Source organism: Galeopterus variegatus, unplaced genomic scaffold (genome assembly GCF_000696425.1).
Source record: "Galeopterus variegatus unplaced genomic scaffold, G_variegatus-3.0.2 Scaffold6126, whole genome shotgun sequence".
Taxonomy (NCBI): domain Eukaryota; kingdom Metazoa; phylum Chordata; class Mammalia; order Dermoptera; family Cynocephalidae; genus Galeopterus; species Galeopterus variegatus.
In genome coordinates this window covers 19,191-34,630 of record NW_007732237.1, presented here as the reverse complement: position 1 = coordinate 34,630, position 15,440 = coordinate 19,191, and the positions used below count along the sequence as shown (strand labels likewise).

The 15,440-nt window shown below is 37.7% G+C and overlaps 1 protein-coding gene across 1 annotated transcript in view; it reads left to right on the top strand.

The window, feature by feature from the left end:
* The window catches only part of LOC103605862 (nance-Horan syndrome protein-like), a 68,511-nt gene extending 62,270 nt beyond the window's left edge, over nt 1–6,241 (top strand). Inside the window, 2 exon segments of the mRNA XM_008590469.1 lie at nt 5,618–5,768; nt 5,771–6,241. Of these exon segments, the coding sequence (XP_008588691.1) occupies nt 5,618–5,768; nt 5,771–6,241 (622 nt within the window).
* The last annotated feature ends 9,199 nt before the right edge of the window (nt 6,242–15,440 follow it).

Here is a 15,440-nt window from a genome sequence, read left to right as displayed (position 1 = left end):
TCTCAACATAATTAAAGCCATATATGATAAACCCACTGCCAATATCATCCTGAATGGGGAAAAGCTGAAAGCTTTTCCTTTAAGAACAGGAACTAGACAAGGATGCCCACTCTCACCACTCCCATTCAACATAGTGTTGGAAGTACTAGCCAGAGCAATCAGAGAAGAGAAGGAAATAAAGGGCATCTAGATTGGAAAAGATGAAGTCAAACTGTCCCTGTTTGCAGTTGACACGATCCTATATAACAAACAGCCTAAAGCTTCTACAAAAAAACTCTTGGAGTTGATACATGGTTTCAGCACAGTAGCAGGATACTAAATCAACACACAAAAATCAGTAGCATTTCTATTTTCCAAAAGTGAACATGCAGAAAGAGGAATCAAGAAAGCTTGCCCATATACAATAGCCACCAAAAAAATAAAATACTTAGGAATTCAGTTAACCAAGGTTGTGAAAAATCTCTGTAATGAGAACTACAAACTACTGCTGAGGGAAATTAGAGAGGATACAAGAAGATGGAAAGATATCCCATGCTCATGGATTGGAAGAATCAACATAGTGAAATGTCCAAACTACCCAAAGTGAGCTACAGGTTCAATGCAATCCCCATCAAAATACAAATGATATTCTTCACAGAAATAGAAAAAAATTCTAAAATTCATATAGAACAACAAAACACCAGAATAGCCAAAGCAATCCTGAGCTAGTAAATAAATAAATAAATAAACATATAAATAAATAAAGCTGGAGGCTTTACACTACTTTACTTCAAACTATACTACAAAGCTACAGTAACCAAAACAGCATGGTACTGGCATAAAAATAGACACATGGAGCAAAGGAACAGTATAGCAAACCCATAAATCAACCCACATACTTACAGCCAACTGATATTTGACAAAGACATCCAAAACATACATTGGGGCAAAAGCAGCCTCTTAAATAAATGGCATTGCGAAAACTGGATATCCATATGTAGAAGAATATAACTAGACCCATACCTGTCACCATATACCAAAATCAACTCAAAATGGATTAAAGACTTAAACATAACCCCTGAAACTATAAAACTCCTAGAAGAAAACTTAGGGGAAACACTTCAGGATGTAGGACTGCACAGACTTTATGAATAAGACCTCCAAAGCACAAAGCGACAAAAGAAAAAATTAACGAATGGGATTATAACAAACTAAAAAGCTTATGCACAGCAATGGAAACAATCAACAGAGTGAAAAGACAATGTACAGAATGGCAGAAAATATTTGCAAACTACACATCCAACAAGGGATTGATATCCAGAGTATACATGGAACTCAAAAAACTTCACAGTAAAAAACAAACAAACAAACAAAAACAGATAATTCAATTCAAGACTGGACAAAGGAGCTGAATAGACATTTTTCAAAGGAAGACATATAAATGGCCAACATGTACATGGAAAAATGCTCAACGTCACTAATCATCAAGGAAATGCGAATCAAAACCACATTGAGATATCACCTCATTCCAGTTAGACTGGCCATTATCAAAAATGCAGAGAATAAGAAATCCTGATGAAGATGCAGAGAAATGGGAACCCAACCCATACCTTTCACAATACACTAAAGTCAACTCAAAATCAATTAAAGAATTAAATATACACCCTGAAACAATAAAACGTCTTAAAGAAAACATAAGAGAAACACTTCAGTAAGTAGGACTGGACACAGACTTCATGAATATGACCCCAAAAGCATGGGCAATGAAAGGAAAAATAAACAAATGGGATTATATCAAACTAAAGAGCTTCTGCACAGCAAAAGAAACAATTGACAGAGTTAAAAGACAACCAACAGAGTGGGAGAAAATATTTCCAAAATATAGATCTGACAAAGGATTAATATCCAGAATATACAAGGAACTCAAACAACTTTACAAGAAAAAAACAAGCAACCCAATTAAAAAATGGGCCAAAGAGCTAAGTAGGCATTTCTCTAAGGAAGATATACAAATGGCCAACAGACATATGAAAAAATGCTCAACATCACTCAGCATCCGAGAAATGCAAATTAAAACTACACTGAGATTCCTTCTCACCCCAGTTAGGATGGCTAAAATCCAAAAGACTCTGAATGATAAATGCTGGCGAGGTTGCGGAGAAAAAGGAACTCTCATACATTGTTGGTGGGACTGCAAAATGGTGCAGCCTCTATAGAGAATGGTATGGAGGTTCCTCAAACAATTGCAGGTAGATCTACCATATGACCCAGCTATCCCACTGCTGGGAATTTACCCAGAGGAATGGAAAGCATCAAGTCAAAGGTATACCTGTTCCCCAATGTTCATCACAGCACTCTTTACAATAGCCAAGAGATGGAACCAGCCCAAATGCCCATCATCAGTTGAGTGGATTTAGAAAATGTGGTACATCTACACAATAGAATACTACTCAGGTAAAAAAAAGAATGAAATACTGCCATTTGCAACAACATGGATGGAGCTTGAGAGAATTATATTAAGTGAAACAAGTCAGGCAGAGAAAGAGAAATACCACATGTTCTCACTTATTGGTGGGAGAGAAAAATAAATAAATAAATTCACACACACACACACACACACACACACACACACACACACACAAATAAAAATAAATAAACCAGGGTGGGGGAGAAGAAGACATAAAAATTACAATTTCTTGAAGTTGACACAACAAGCATACAGAAAGGACATTGTCGGGTGGCAGGGGGGAGTGGGAGGTGGGAGAGAGGTTTTGGAAATGAGCCAAATTATCAACCACATTGTATGTCAACAAAATTTAAAAAATAAAAAAATAAAAATAGACCTCAATTAAGAGACTTTCATAGGAACTGCTGAGAAAAGATATTGGGCCTTTTTTCCAAGGAAAGATATTCTGGAACAAGTTCTTATGTGAAAACCATTTTGTGATTGAGTGACTTAGAGTGAAAGCTTAAACTCTAGTGCAATCTCTCACTTTTAGATAATTTTTTAAGCCTAAAAAATATGCTCAAAGCTGTGATGATACACTACGAGAGACAAGCCTATGCTGATTCATCAAAACAATCAGAGCCCCAAGTTTGAGATGAGATGGTAGATATACCTGCTCATTCAATAGCTCGGAACAACTCATTATTGCTCCCCTTCTTCCTCTCTTCTTCAAACTGAAATTTCTTTAATAGTACTCGCCTTCAACTCCAACTATAATACCCATATCCCATGAATAGGGGCTGTCCTCTGGGTTGCTTTTCCAGGACAATGTTGTGTCCACACTGCCCATGTACACTTGCATCTGCGACCCCAGCACCCTTGTGATCAGTGGCCTCTATTTTCAAGCATACTCGTTACAGCTGTTGACCAAAGAACACGGCACAAACTAGCCCTTGGAAACCGAACCTACATCCAGCTGAGCTAGCCAGTCATGATGTGCCTACCCATTTCACAAACATGACTGCCTTCTGATATTAGGTTTTGGAAACCTAGATGGAACTCCCAAGGGACAGAACTTTGGGATTATCTTTTCTACCTCATGAAGTTATCGTTTTTGAAGCAAACTCTTTGCAAGCAGCTTACAATCTTTCTCTTGCTGGGACTGTACTTTTTAAAGGAACTTCTGTTTTCTGTTGACATGGTTCTCTCATAAAGAAGGAGCACTGCTTTTCAACAACTTTTGTAAAGGAGCCAGTCAGAAACACCTTCTATGTATACCTTGGTAGGCACACTTCTCTGCTCAGAGGGTGAAGAATCATTAATTTAATTTTCTTTGCCTCTATGTCCAGTCTAAGCTCCAATTATATTTCCCCTAACCCCCACAGTTTATCCTCAGCCCCAGGACAAATTACGAAAATGCCATGTACTGTTAAAGAGCCAAGTACTCAATCCCAAAGAACCGGATGCTAGTGTCTGGAAAGTGGACAGGACATAAGTAGTAGAGTCAGAAAGACCGGGATTTGAATCCCAGTTCTGCCACGTTGTATGCTGTCTCAAATAAGTTAAAACCTCTGAAGCTATTCCCTTACTGTAAATGGGGATACCCATAGCTCACATATTTGATTTTGATGATAAAATAACATTTTAAAGTCTGGAATATGGTAGATGCTAAAAACAAATGTTAGCTTGAAAACACTACCTTACTGGAGTTCCATACACTGGCATATGCAAGATATCAACCACAGAGGTGTCAGTGCACCAAAATCAGGCTGGTCTCCAATTGCAAAGCTTACATTTTCCCTGCCCTGTGGATTTTTATGTTGGTGACAGTGATCATGTTGTCAATACTTTTCAATGAACTGAATTACACTGAAGATTCACTGAATCCACACCTACTTACTTATCAAAAGAAGATCAATAATGTGATGATGGGAGTCGAGGTTCGGTAGAGTTATTGAGTTTGGTGACCTTAGATTTGCATTTGTGTAGGGTTTATTTATTTATTTGCTTATTTATTTATACCACAGTGACAAGAATTATTTTGTTTTCTTGAGAGCTTACAGTTCTTTTTCTTTTTTTCCTTTTTGTCTTTTTTTCCTGACCGGCAACGGATCGCAACCCTCAGTGTCGCGCCCATACCGGACCGGGACCAGCAACGGGATCGCAACACTCGGTGTTGCTCCGGCCCCTCGCTCAGCCAGTGAACAGGAACCGGTCTGTATGTGGGATCTGAACCCTCGGCGGGAGCGCCACGTGCGCTCCCAAGCGGCCACTGTAGCAGTGCGCCACCAGGCCTGCCCGAGAGCTTACAGTTCTTTAAGAGTTCCAGAGATGGTCTAGGTTTTAAGTTCCTCACTGAGAGTCAGTTCACTGCTTAATATGCTGTGGATGTTCCTAAGAAGCTATGGGAAGTGGTATTTGCAGCCAAAGATGGATTGATTTATTTTAAAAGACGTTTAATTTATTCTTATGTGGAAGAGTTGAAAAAAGTAGACAAGAATAATCTAATGCCTCCCTACATAGCCATCACCCAAGCCTATCAACCATCAAACTATGGCCAGTCCTGTCCCATCCACACCTCCATGCACTTGCTCCTTCTGGTATTATTTGGAAGCCAATCCCGGACACCAGAGCATTTTGCCTGTATTGCAGAGACAGATTTATTAAGAAAAAGCTACAGTCCTTCACCACACTGTGACCAGAAGTCAGGTAGCAGTATTTTAAACTCTTGCAAAACATCACAGTAGGTCCTCTGGAACCTCCAGCCTCACATCAGCCATGATCTGAAATTGTCATCTCCCAAACCTGATTTGTGTTCGCTGGTTCTCAGAGACTTTCCCTCGGGCTGTGAGTGCTACAAGGGCAAAGAGTGTATCTTACTCCTCACCTCTGTAGCCCCAATGCTTAGTGTCCTATCATATATAATGCACTGAAAATGCTCTTTAAATAGATGCGTAAATGTGACTGAACACTTTTAGTTTCTTAAAAATGTATGTGGACTAACATTTTTGCCCCATTTTTCCTTTTCTTAAAATATCTAAGAGGAAGGCCGAGCCCCTGGCGCACTCGGGAGAGTGCGGCGCTGGGAGCCAGCAGCACTCCCGCTGAGGGTTCGGATCCTATATAGGGATGGCGGGTGTGCTCACTGGCTGAGGGCAGTGCGGCCGGTCTCAAAAAGGACAAAATATATATATCTAAGAGGAAAGTACTTGGAAGAAAAGATTCCGGGGACATGTCTATTGGAAGCAAATAGAGAGCTTCTCTTGGCGGCGGCGGCGGCAGCAGCAGCACCGGTTCTGTCACTTCACCCAGGAGCAATGTGACAACCGCAGAGGTCTCAGACCCCGCCAGAGGTCTCCTGGTCTCATCTACCGAAATGCCAAAAAGTCCAGCACATCAAACGAAGAGTTTAAGTTGTTACTCCTCAAGAAAGACAGTCGCTCAGATTCCAGTTTCCGCATGTCTGCCACTGAGATCCTGAAGAGTCCCATCCTGCCCAAACCTCCTGGGGAGCTCACAGCCGAGTCCCCTCAAAGCACCGATGATGCCCATCAGGGGTCACCTGGGGCCGAGGCACTGTCCCCTCTCTCTCCATGCTCTCCACGAGTTAATGCTGAAGGGTTTTCCTCGAAGAACTTTGCCACCTCAGCATCGGCAAGGGTTGGACGTTCCCGGGCACCCCCTGCGGCCAGCAGCAGCCGCTACAGTGTCCGCTGCCGGATGTACAACACGCCCATGCAGGCGATCTCCGAGGGAGAGACAGAAAATTCCGATGGGAGCCCGCACGACGACCGCTCCTCCCAGAGCTCCACATAGGCTACCTGTGCCAGGCTGCCTGTCAAACGCCCAAACCCCTAGTTATATGAGGATGTAGGATCGGAACAGGGGACTCCGGGGCAGTCACAACAGGATGGGGTAGCATCGCTGCTTAGCAATGAATTTCCAAATATACCGCTGGGGAAATGGGAAGTGGTTTAGTCACTCTTGATCAGTTTCCATGTTTTAAGTAGCTGCACTGTCTTTCCTGTTTTTCTTTAGCTTAGTTTGATTTACCCAGTCTCATTCGTTGTGATAATAGAGGAGACAAAACTGTCTAGCTTTCATGAAACCTAGAAAAAGTTTTCCCAGAGCTGCCTGTTCAGAAAATAAAGACATTACTGTCGTGATTCTTTAAGAAGATTAAATTACTCTGGAGGTTTGGTATTTTTATACATTAAAATGAACTAAAGCAAAATTTAGAAGAAAGTACTACACATATGTAAATACCATATTTTTGATAAAAATGTGTAAATAGATTTATCAATGATGAGTGGACATGTGGCCAATTATCTACCACACACCAACTGTTTATAGAATACACAAAAATAGTGTAATAACTGTATTCTGTGAATACCATTTACATATCAAATACCATATTTAAATATCCACCAATATTATTTCTGAGTGATAAACCTCAAATACGAATTTAAACTCGTGAAATAAAGATCTTGAGGTCATATACTGAAATGTGATTAATTTTAAAATAATGAATTCAGACCTAATCATTTTTGTGACAAATTATAGCACCAAACAAACAACAGCAACTTGTGGCTGTAATTTGCCATGTGGTAATTTGGACAGAATGAAAAGCATGTTTTTGATTTTTTTTTTCTTTTTTTAATCAACGGGAGAAGTCATAACTCTCAATACAATGCCCTGAACAACAGCATTTGACAGTGTCCTTAGACTTTAATTTTTTCAATACATTGCTTTAAAGAGAATGAGTAGGGAAAACAGTAGTTAATTCTAAGTTATGTTTTATATTAGGCTACTGCAGACATAAACAGTCCTTAGACAGTTTAGCAATGAGTTTTCAGTGAAGCTTTCTCTCTGTGCTGATAAGATTCATGCTACCTTTTAAAAATGAACAGAAATGCCACTGTGAACAATGTAGTTGGGAAATAGGTATGTGTATATGCATTATTTACATTCACTGTTAAACTGGGAATGGGGAACAGCTCTGGTTCATAATGCTACATACAACTGAGTTTTTGTCTGGGTTTACTATATCTGCTTGATGGCAAACGGGGAGGGTGGTGGGTAGGAGAGGAAATGTCAGGGCAAGTGCTCTGACAAATGAAGGCAGGGAAACAAGCTGAATTATTTGAACTAATTTGAATTTTCTTGTCTTAAAACTAAAAAAAAATGTAGTTACAAGTTGAAATCTGAAAATGGTTTTTATACCTCTGATATTATGATACTAATGTTTGGAATCATATGTCAGAAATATAAGCAGCTATGCACTCAAAATAGGTTTTGAATGAGAGAGGTAGAAAGTAGAGAGAATGTAGAAGGGATATGACCTATGAAATTCTAGAATGTGATTAGAGTGATAGAATGTACCAGGGTTACCAAGAAATTGATAAGCAGGTGACTTTAAGTTTATGCAAGTGGTAGCTGGGAAAGTAAGAGGTGTGAAAGGGGTTTGTGCTTTGGGATTAATTCCTGCAAAATGAAGGAGAAGCTTGGTCTAAGAAGATGATGTCTTTCAATAGAAACGCTTTTTAAGACGTTACAGATTAAGAATTAGAGAATCTGATTGCTGTTGGTGTTTTGTTTGGAAAGAAAAAAGAATGGCTTCTTCTACTACTCTGTTTTTGCTACCAAATTGTGTTACTTAATTTGTTGTATTCCTTGTATGTAAAATGAGTGCTGGGGGTGGGGGGATAGAGGAAGAGGTGGGGAGGGAGAGGGAGAGAGTGAGAGAGAAGGGGGAAAGAGAAAAAGAGAGTGAGAGAGAGAGAGAGACACTGTGCATGTATGTGTGTGTTTGTGTGTTTTTTTGTGTGTGTATAGGGTGGCAGAACTGGGGGGAGAAAGACAGGGAGTGTGTGTGTGTGTGTGTGTGTGTGTGTGTGTGTGTGTGTGTGTATTGGGTTGCAGGCCAAAGGAGGGAGAGAGGGAGGAGTGTGTGTGAGTGTGTGTGTGAATAGGGTGGCAGGCCGAGGAGGAGAGAGAGAGAGTGGGAGAGAGTGTGTGTGTGTGTGAGAGAGAGAGTGTGTGTGAGTGTGTGTGTGTGTGTGTATGTGTGTGTGTCTAGGCTGGCAGGCAGAGGGTGGAGAAGAGAGTAGCTGGCTGGCCTTCGATGAGTATGATGCCCCTCTTGCCGGATCCAAGACATTGCTAAGAGTGAAACTTGAGGACAGGCTTCACACCTCACTGCTTAAGCACCAGCAGTGGCATGGTTGGGGCTCTTTAAAGGCTTCTAGAAAGCAATGTGGGGAAGGTTAGTAGAATAGTAATATTGCTCTAAAAGAGTTTTGCCAATGATTGTTGGCAGGAGTTGAGTAAGAAGAAAATGTTAACTATATTCACTCAAAAAAATCATAAAAACAGTTTTCTGGGGTCCAACAGCAAATTAGAATTATTCCTAACAGTTCATAATGTGAAGCAAAGCAGGATATTTTGGAGGTGGGGCAGCAAGTTGTAAAATATAAAATCAAAATCTTTCACTATTGATGTGACCTTTGGTCCATGCAGCTTGTTAGTTTGATGATGTTTGTCATGTAAAATTTTTGGACTTTGGTGGGTGTATTTCTGGTTTATAAAAGAACAAAAATGAGTGGGAAAAAATAATTTCATAAACTTTGTACTTTAAATTTTATAGGTAAGAAGATTTCATTATTTGTTTGCTTTACAAAGGATTTTCAGGAACACCTACAAGAAGGAAGAAATTTTTTTTTCCTTTTTGTCTTTTTTCCTGTTTTTTTTTTTTTTTTTGTCTTTTGTCTTTTGTCTTTTTCCGTGTCCGGCAACGGATCGCAACCCTCAGTGTCGCCCCCGTACCGGACCGGGACCGGCAACGGGATCGCAACCCTCGGTGTTGCCCCCGTGCCTCGCTCAGCCAGTGAGTGGGAACCGGTCTGTATGTGGGATCCGAACCCTTGGCCATCACACTCCCAAGCGGTGCACTGTACCAGTGCGCCACTGGGCCGGCCCATTGAAGGAAGAAATATTTTGATATCTGGCTTTTGAGTGGAAACTTTAATTTTTCAAAGTGTTGAACTACAAAGGTATCATTTTATGAACTCTGAAAAAATGCAATATACATACAGACATAATTTAAAATTATAACAGTCCCCCCTTATCTATAGTTTCACATAAGCAAAGTCAACCATGGTCCAAACATATTAAAATTGAAAATTCCACACATTAAAAATTTTGTGTTTTAAATTACATGCTATTTTGAGTAGCACCCAGGATGTGAATCATCCATGGAGGTATATGCTGCCTGCCTGTTGGTCACTTAGTAGCTATCTCGATTATTAGTTTGACTTATGATATGACAGTGCTTGTGTTCAGGTAACGTTTATTTTGCTTACTGGCCCCAAAGTGCAAGAGGAGTGATGCTGGCATTTCACATGTGCCAAAGAGAAGTCACAAAGTGCCTCCTTTACGTGAAAAGGTGAAATTTCGTGACTTAATAAGGAAAGAAAAAAAATCCTATGTTGAGGTTGGTAAGATCTATGGTAAAAACGGATCTCCTGTCTGTGGAATGGTGGAGAGAAAAAAAATAGTTCATGCTAGTTTTGCTGTTGCACCTCAAACTGCAAATGTTATGGTCACAGAGTGAGTACAGGGTGGAGAATGGGGAGGAGGAAGGCTGGGTGGCCTTTGTTTCTGGAATTGATATGATGCCCCTCTCAGTTAAGATGGAAAAGGCATTAAATTTGGGGGTGTAAGACATGAACAGAAATGTGATCCTATTGATGGCATTTGGATTCAGTTCACAGTTTCAGGCAACCACTGGGGGTCTTGGACCACATCCCTCTCAGATAAGGGGACACTATTGTATTGTGTGTTACTAAGTATTCCAACTTAACAATTTTACTTAAAGTGGTGGATTAATCAAGGTAAAGTTTGACTTTGGTGATGGTAGATATTGAATATGTGATTTTCATCCTTACGTTTAACAGAATAAGATAATCTGTGCGCAGTGTGGTAGGCATCTTTAAAATTTCTCCCAGTGACCTCTGCCTTCTGGTATTCATTCTGTGTTGGCAAGGAAATGGAGCAACAAGAACTCTGATACACTACTGATGAGAGTGCAGATTTGTACAACTCCTTGTGAAAATGTTAGCAATAACTCTAAAGCAATTGCATCATGACTGGGTAATTGTACTAGGTATACTACAGGCTCAGGTGTATGTACACCAGTAGTGTCTACATATATTCACCAAAAGATATGTCCTAGATGTTAATAATAGCACTACTCATAATAACTTTGCAAATTGTAAGGATCATGTTTAAAATTTTTCATAACAATAAACAGCAAGGTTATGATGTCTGGCATTTCTGAGTATTCATATTTTGAAGTAATTTTTTTTAATCTATAAACATATCCAAAGGAATCTAAATAATATGAATTTGTTATCCACCATGTCTGTTAAAAATAGCAAAATGTCCTTTGAACAACTGAACATTTTATATTGTTTGGTTTTTGTCTAATATTTTATACTGATATTTTCTACTTCTCCATGGAATTTTATCATAATGTATTTTATGATTGGAATAAATCATGTTATTTTTATGCTTGGAACTTTTATTGATGTTCAAACTAATCTAAGGCAAAAAAAAAAATACACATATAAGTTGAATTTTTTTCTCCTATGATCATAAGTCTCTGAAGTACTAACCTTTTCATTACTAAGAAGTAATGAATTTATTATTACAGGTATAAATGTTCCATCAAAAACATTAATGAAATAGACATCCTATTTTATTCTCCCCATCACATTAGAGATGCTAACATTTATTCAGTCGCTCAGGCCAAAAATCTTTGGGCATTCTTGATTCGATTTGTTCTGTAATAATTCATATCTAGTCCATCAGCAATTTATGTTGGTTGTGAATTTGTAATATATATTCAGAATATGGGTAATTCTTACCATCTCCACCCAAACCCAAGCCATTTAACATCTCCTCGATTATGGAAGTAGTTAGCTCATAACAGGTAGGTGTTATTTTTGCTTCTTGTTCTTTGTTAACCTGTATCTATTATGAAAATAGAAGATGGGATGATAGTTTTTAAAAATTTTAAAAACTTTAAAAAATTATAATAAAAAGGTTAGGGCTTGTTGCCTTTCAGGTTAGGTATACTTCAGTGGTTTCTCATTTCACCCACTGAAAGTTCTTACAAAGGATAGAAAGTCCTATCTGATCTACCTTCACTTGATCCTGTTATCTTAACTAAATCCCTTTTGCTCATGTATTTCAGGCCAAATCAGTTGGCTTGCTCTTCTTCTAACATGCTGGAGACAATGCTTTGGGACTTTGTGCTTCAACTTTTTTCTACCTGGTATATACTGTATCCAGATACCCATGTGACTTTCTTCCTTACCTCCTTAGGTTCATTGCTATCATCTTTATGAGGTGTTTGCTGGCCAATGTTTAAGTTAAGTGTCTTGTACCCATTCCCCAAACCCCATCTGTCTTCGCTGTACCTCCTTAGGTTCATTGCTATCATCTTTATGAGGTGTTCGCTGGCCAATGTTTAAGTTAAGTGTCTTGTACCCATTCCCCAAACCCCATCTGTCTTCGCTGTTTTATTTTTCTCCCAACACAACTCTAACATATGACTTACTGCTAGTAGAGTCTCTCACTTAGACTTCTATAAGGATAGGGATTTATGCCTTTTAATTCCTAGAAATCCAGAGCATATTCTGTTACTCAATAAATATTAAAATGAATTTTTAAAATTTTGATGAAATTGTGTTGGAAACACAAATTTTTAATGATTTACAGCCATTGGTACATTTTTCCAATTAGTTCATAGAAACTTAGATGGGTATTATTTACTGTTAGACTGAGATAAGGTTTAGACTCATTTCTCCCAATTTTTGCTTTCTTTGTTTTGTTATAGCAGTGTCACTTGATACTTTTTCTCTGTTGAAGTTATGCCTGCAGAATTGTAATGATCTGTAATTGGAGTTGTACTTTTTTAAACCATCTTAGCCATTTTCAAATATGTAGTTTGGTAATGTTACATATATTTACACCATTGTGCAACAGATCTCCAGAATTTTTTCATCTTGTAAACCTGAAACTTTATACCCCTTATATAAGATCTCTTCCCACTGCCCCAGCCCCTAATAACCACCATTCTTCCTTTTGTTTCTATGAATTTAACTTCTTTATAAGTGGAATCACATAGTAATTGACTTTTTGTGACTGGCTTATCTCACTCAGCATAATGTTATCAAGGTTTATCCATACTGTAGCATGTGACGAGATTTATTCTTTTAAAGCAGAATAATATTCCATAATATGTATGCATCACATTGTATTTATCCATTTATTAACAGTGGCTATTGTGAATACTACAGTTGGCTGTCATTTTCCATAGGTTTTGCGTTCATGGATTCAACCAACCATGAATTAAAAATATTCAGAAAAAAACATTGCATCTGTACTAAACATGTGTAGACTTTTTTCTTTGTCATTATTCTATAAACAATATAGTATAACATCAATTTACATATTATTTACATTGAATTAGGTATCAGAAGTAACCTAGAGATGATTTAAAATGTATGGGAAGATGTGCATAGGTTATGTTCAAATACTGTGCCATTTTACATCAGAGACTTGAGCATCCATGGATTTTGGTATCCATGGGAGGTCTTGGAACCCATCTCTCATGGGTACCAAGACACGACTGTAATGCTGTAAACATGAGTTTGCAAACTTCTCTTTTAGACCCTACTTTCATTTTTTGGGCTATATACCCTGCAGTGGAATTGCTGGATCATATGATAGTGTTATTTTTAATTTTTTAAGAGACCTCCAAACTGTTTTTCTGTGATGATTGCACCATTTTACAATGCCATCAACAGTTCACAAGAGTTCCAGTTTTTACACGTCATCTCTAAAACTTGTAATTTTTTGTTTTATTTTTTGGTAGTAGAGTGCAGTAATATCTCATTTTGGTTTTGATTTGTATTTCTTTTTTTTTTTTTTTAGTTAGACTCATTCCTTTTTGTTTATTTATTTATGTTGTGAAATATTTCAAACACACAGACAAGAATAACAAGTAATAAAACAAACATGCTTGTATCTATCATCCAGTTTTATGAAAGATTATCCTTAAGGCACAGTTACTTAGAATATCTATTCATGTAATATCTCCTTTTAATAAATTAAAGGAAAAAAATTGCGCATTCAAATAGATGCAAAAAGGTATTTGATAAAATTCAATACTCTTTCAAGATTAAAACACACACACACACACACACACACACACACACCTCTTAGCAGATTATTACAGTTTTCCTTAACCTGATCAAGGATGCTTCTGAAAGACTTATGTCTAACAACATACTTAATGATAAGATTGTAGAAGTAGTCCCATTAAAGATAGGAATAAGAAAAGACAACTACCACTGATTTTACAACAGGTGCAATGCAAAAAGAAAAAGAAATAAGAAGTAAAGGATTGGAAAGAAACATATATGCTCTCTATCAGTAGATGATAGGATTGTCTATATCAAAAACCTAAGAAAATCTACAAACTATGAGAACTAATAAAATTTTAGTATGTTCACTGGATACCATATCAACATACAAACACAATATCATTTCTACAGAAAACAATAACCAATCAGAAATATAATTTTTTATAAAATTTTATTTTGTCAATATACAATGTGCTTGATTATTGTGGCCCTTTACTGAAACCTCCCTCCCTGCTCTCTCTCCCTCCTCCCTCCCAACAACCTCATATCTGTTTGCTTGTCATGATTTGCATTTCTGTAGTAATTAGTGATGTTGAACATTTTTTCATATGCTTGTTAGTCAATTGTAAATCTTGTTGGAGACAAATGTCTTCAAGCCCTTTGCCCATGTTTAAATCCAGTAACTGGTTTTCTGTGGTTAATTGTTTTCTTTGATGTGCAGATTAAGTTCGATATCCCATTTGTCTATTTTTACTTATGTTACATGTGTTTTTTGTGTCAAATTCAAGAATTTGTTGTCAAGTCCAGTGTCTTCAAGCCTATCTGTTTTGTACACAGTTATAGTTCTTAACTTGGAGTCTTAAATCAATTTGCAGTTAATTTTTGTGCATTGTGTAAGGTAAGGATCTGACTTCATTGGTTTGCATGTGAGTCTCCAGTTTTCCCAACACCACATCGTTGATAAGACAGCTTTTCACACTGAGCTGCCTTGGCAGCCTTGTCAAAGATCATTTCACATATTTGCAAGGGTTCATTTCTGGACTCTATACTGTTCCATTGTTCTTTAGGTCTGTATTTATACTAGTACCACATTCTTTTGACTACCGTTGCTTTCTACTAAGTTTTAAATTAGGAAGTGTGAGTTCTCCAAATTTATTATTTTCAAGATTGTTTTGACTGTTCAGGTCCATTGAAATTCTATATGAATTTAACGATTTTTTTCTATGTCTGCAAAAAAAAGTCATCGAAATTTTAATAGGGATTATATTGAATCTGTGGATCATTCTCGGTAGTATGGACATTTTAGCATTAAGTCCTCAGTCCTTGAGCACAGGACATCTTTCTACATATCTGTATATTGAATTTCTTTCATCAATTTTTTTTGTGTGTAAGTCTTTCACCTCCTTAGTTGAGTTTAGTGAGTATTTTATTCTTTTTGATGCTATAGAAATGGGATTGTTTTCCGAGTTTCTGTTTTGGATTGTTCATAGTTAGTATATAGAAACATAACTGATTTTTTTTTATTGATTGTGTATCCTGCAACTTTGCTGAATTTGCTTACTTTCTGTAGCAATTGTGTGTGTGTATGTAATCTATAGGGCTTTTTACATTCTACTGCATGTCACCAGTGTACAGAGATAACCTTTCTTCTTCATTTCCAGTTTAGATGCTTATTCTTTTTCCCTCTCCCTCCTTTTTTCCCTTGCCTAATTATTCTGGCTAGGACTTCAGACTGCAGTAAGATGTTGGATATAAGTAGCAGGAGTGGGCATGTTTGCCTTGTTCTTTTTCTTTTTTTTTTT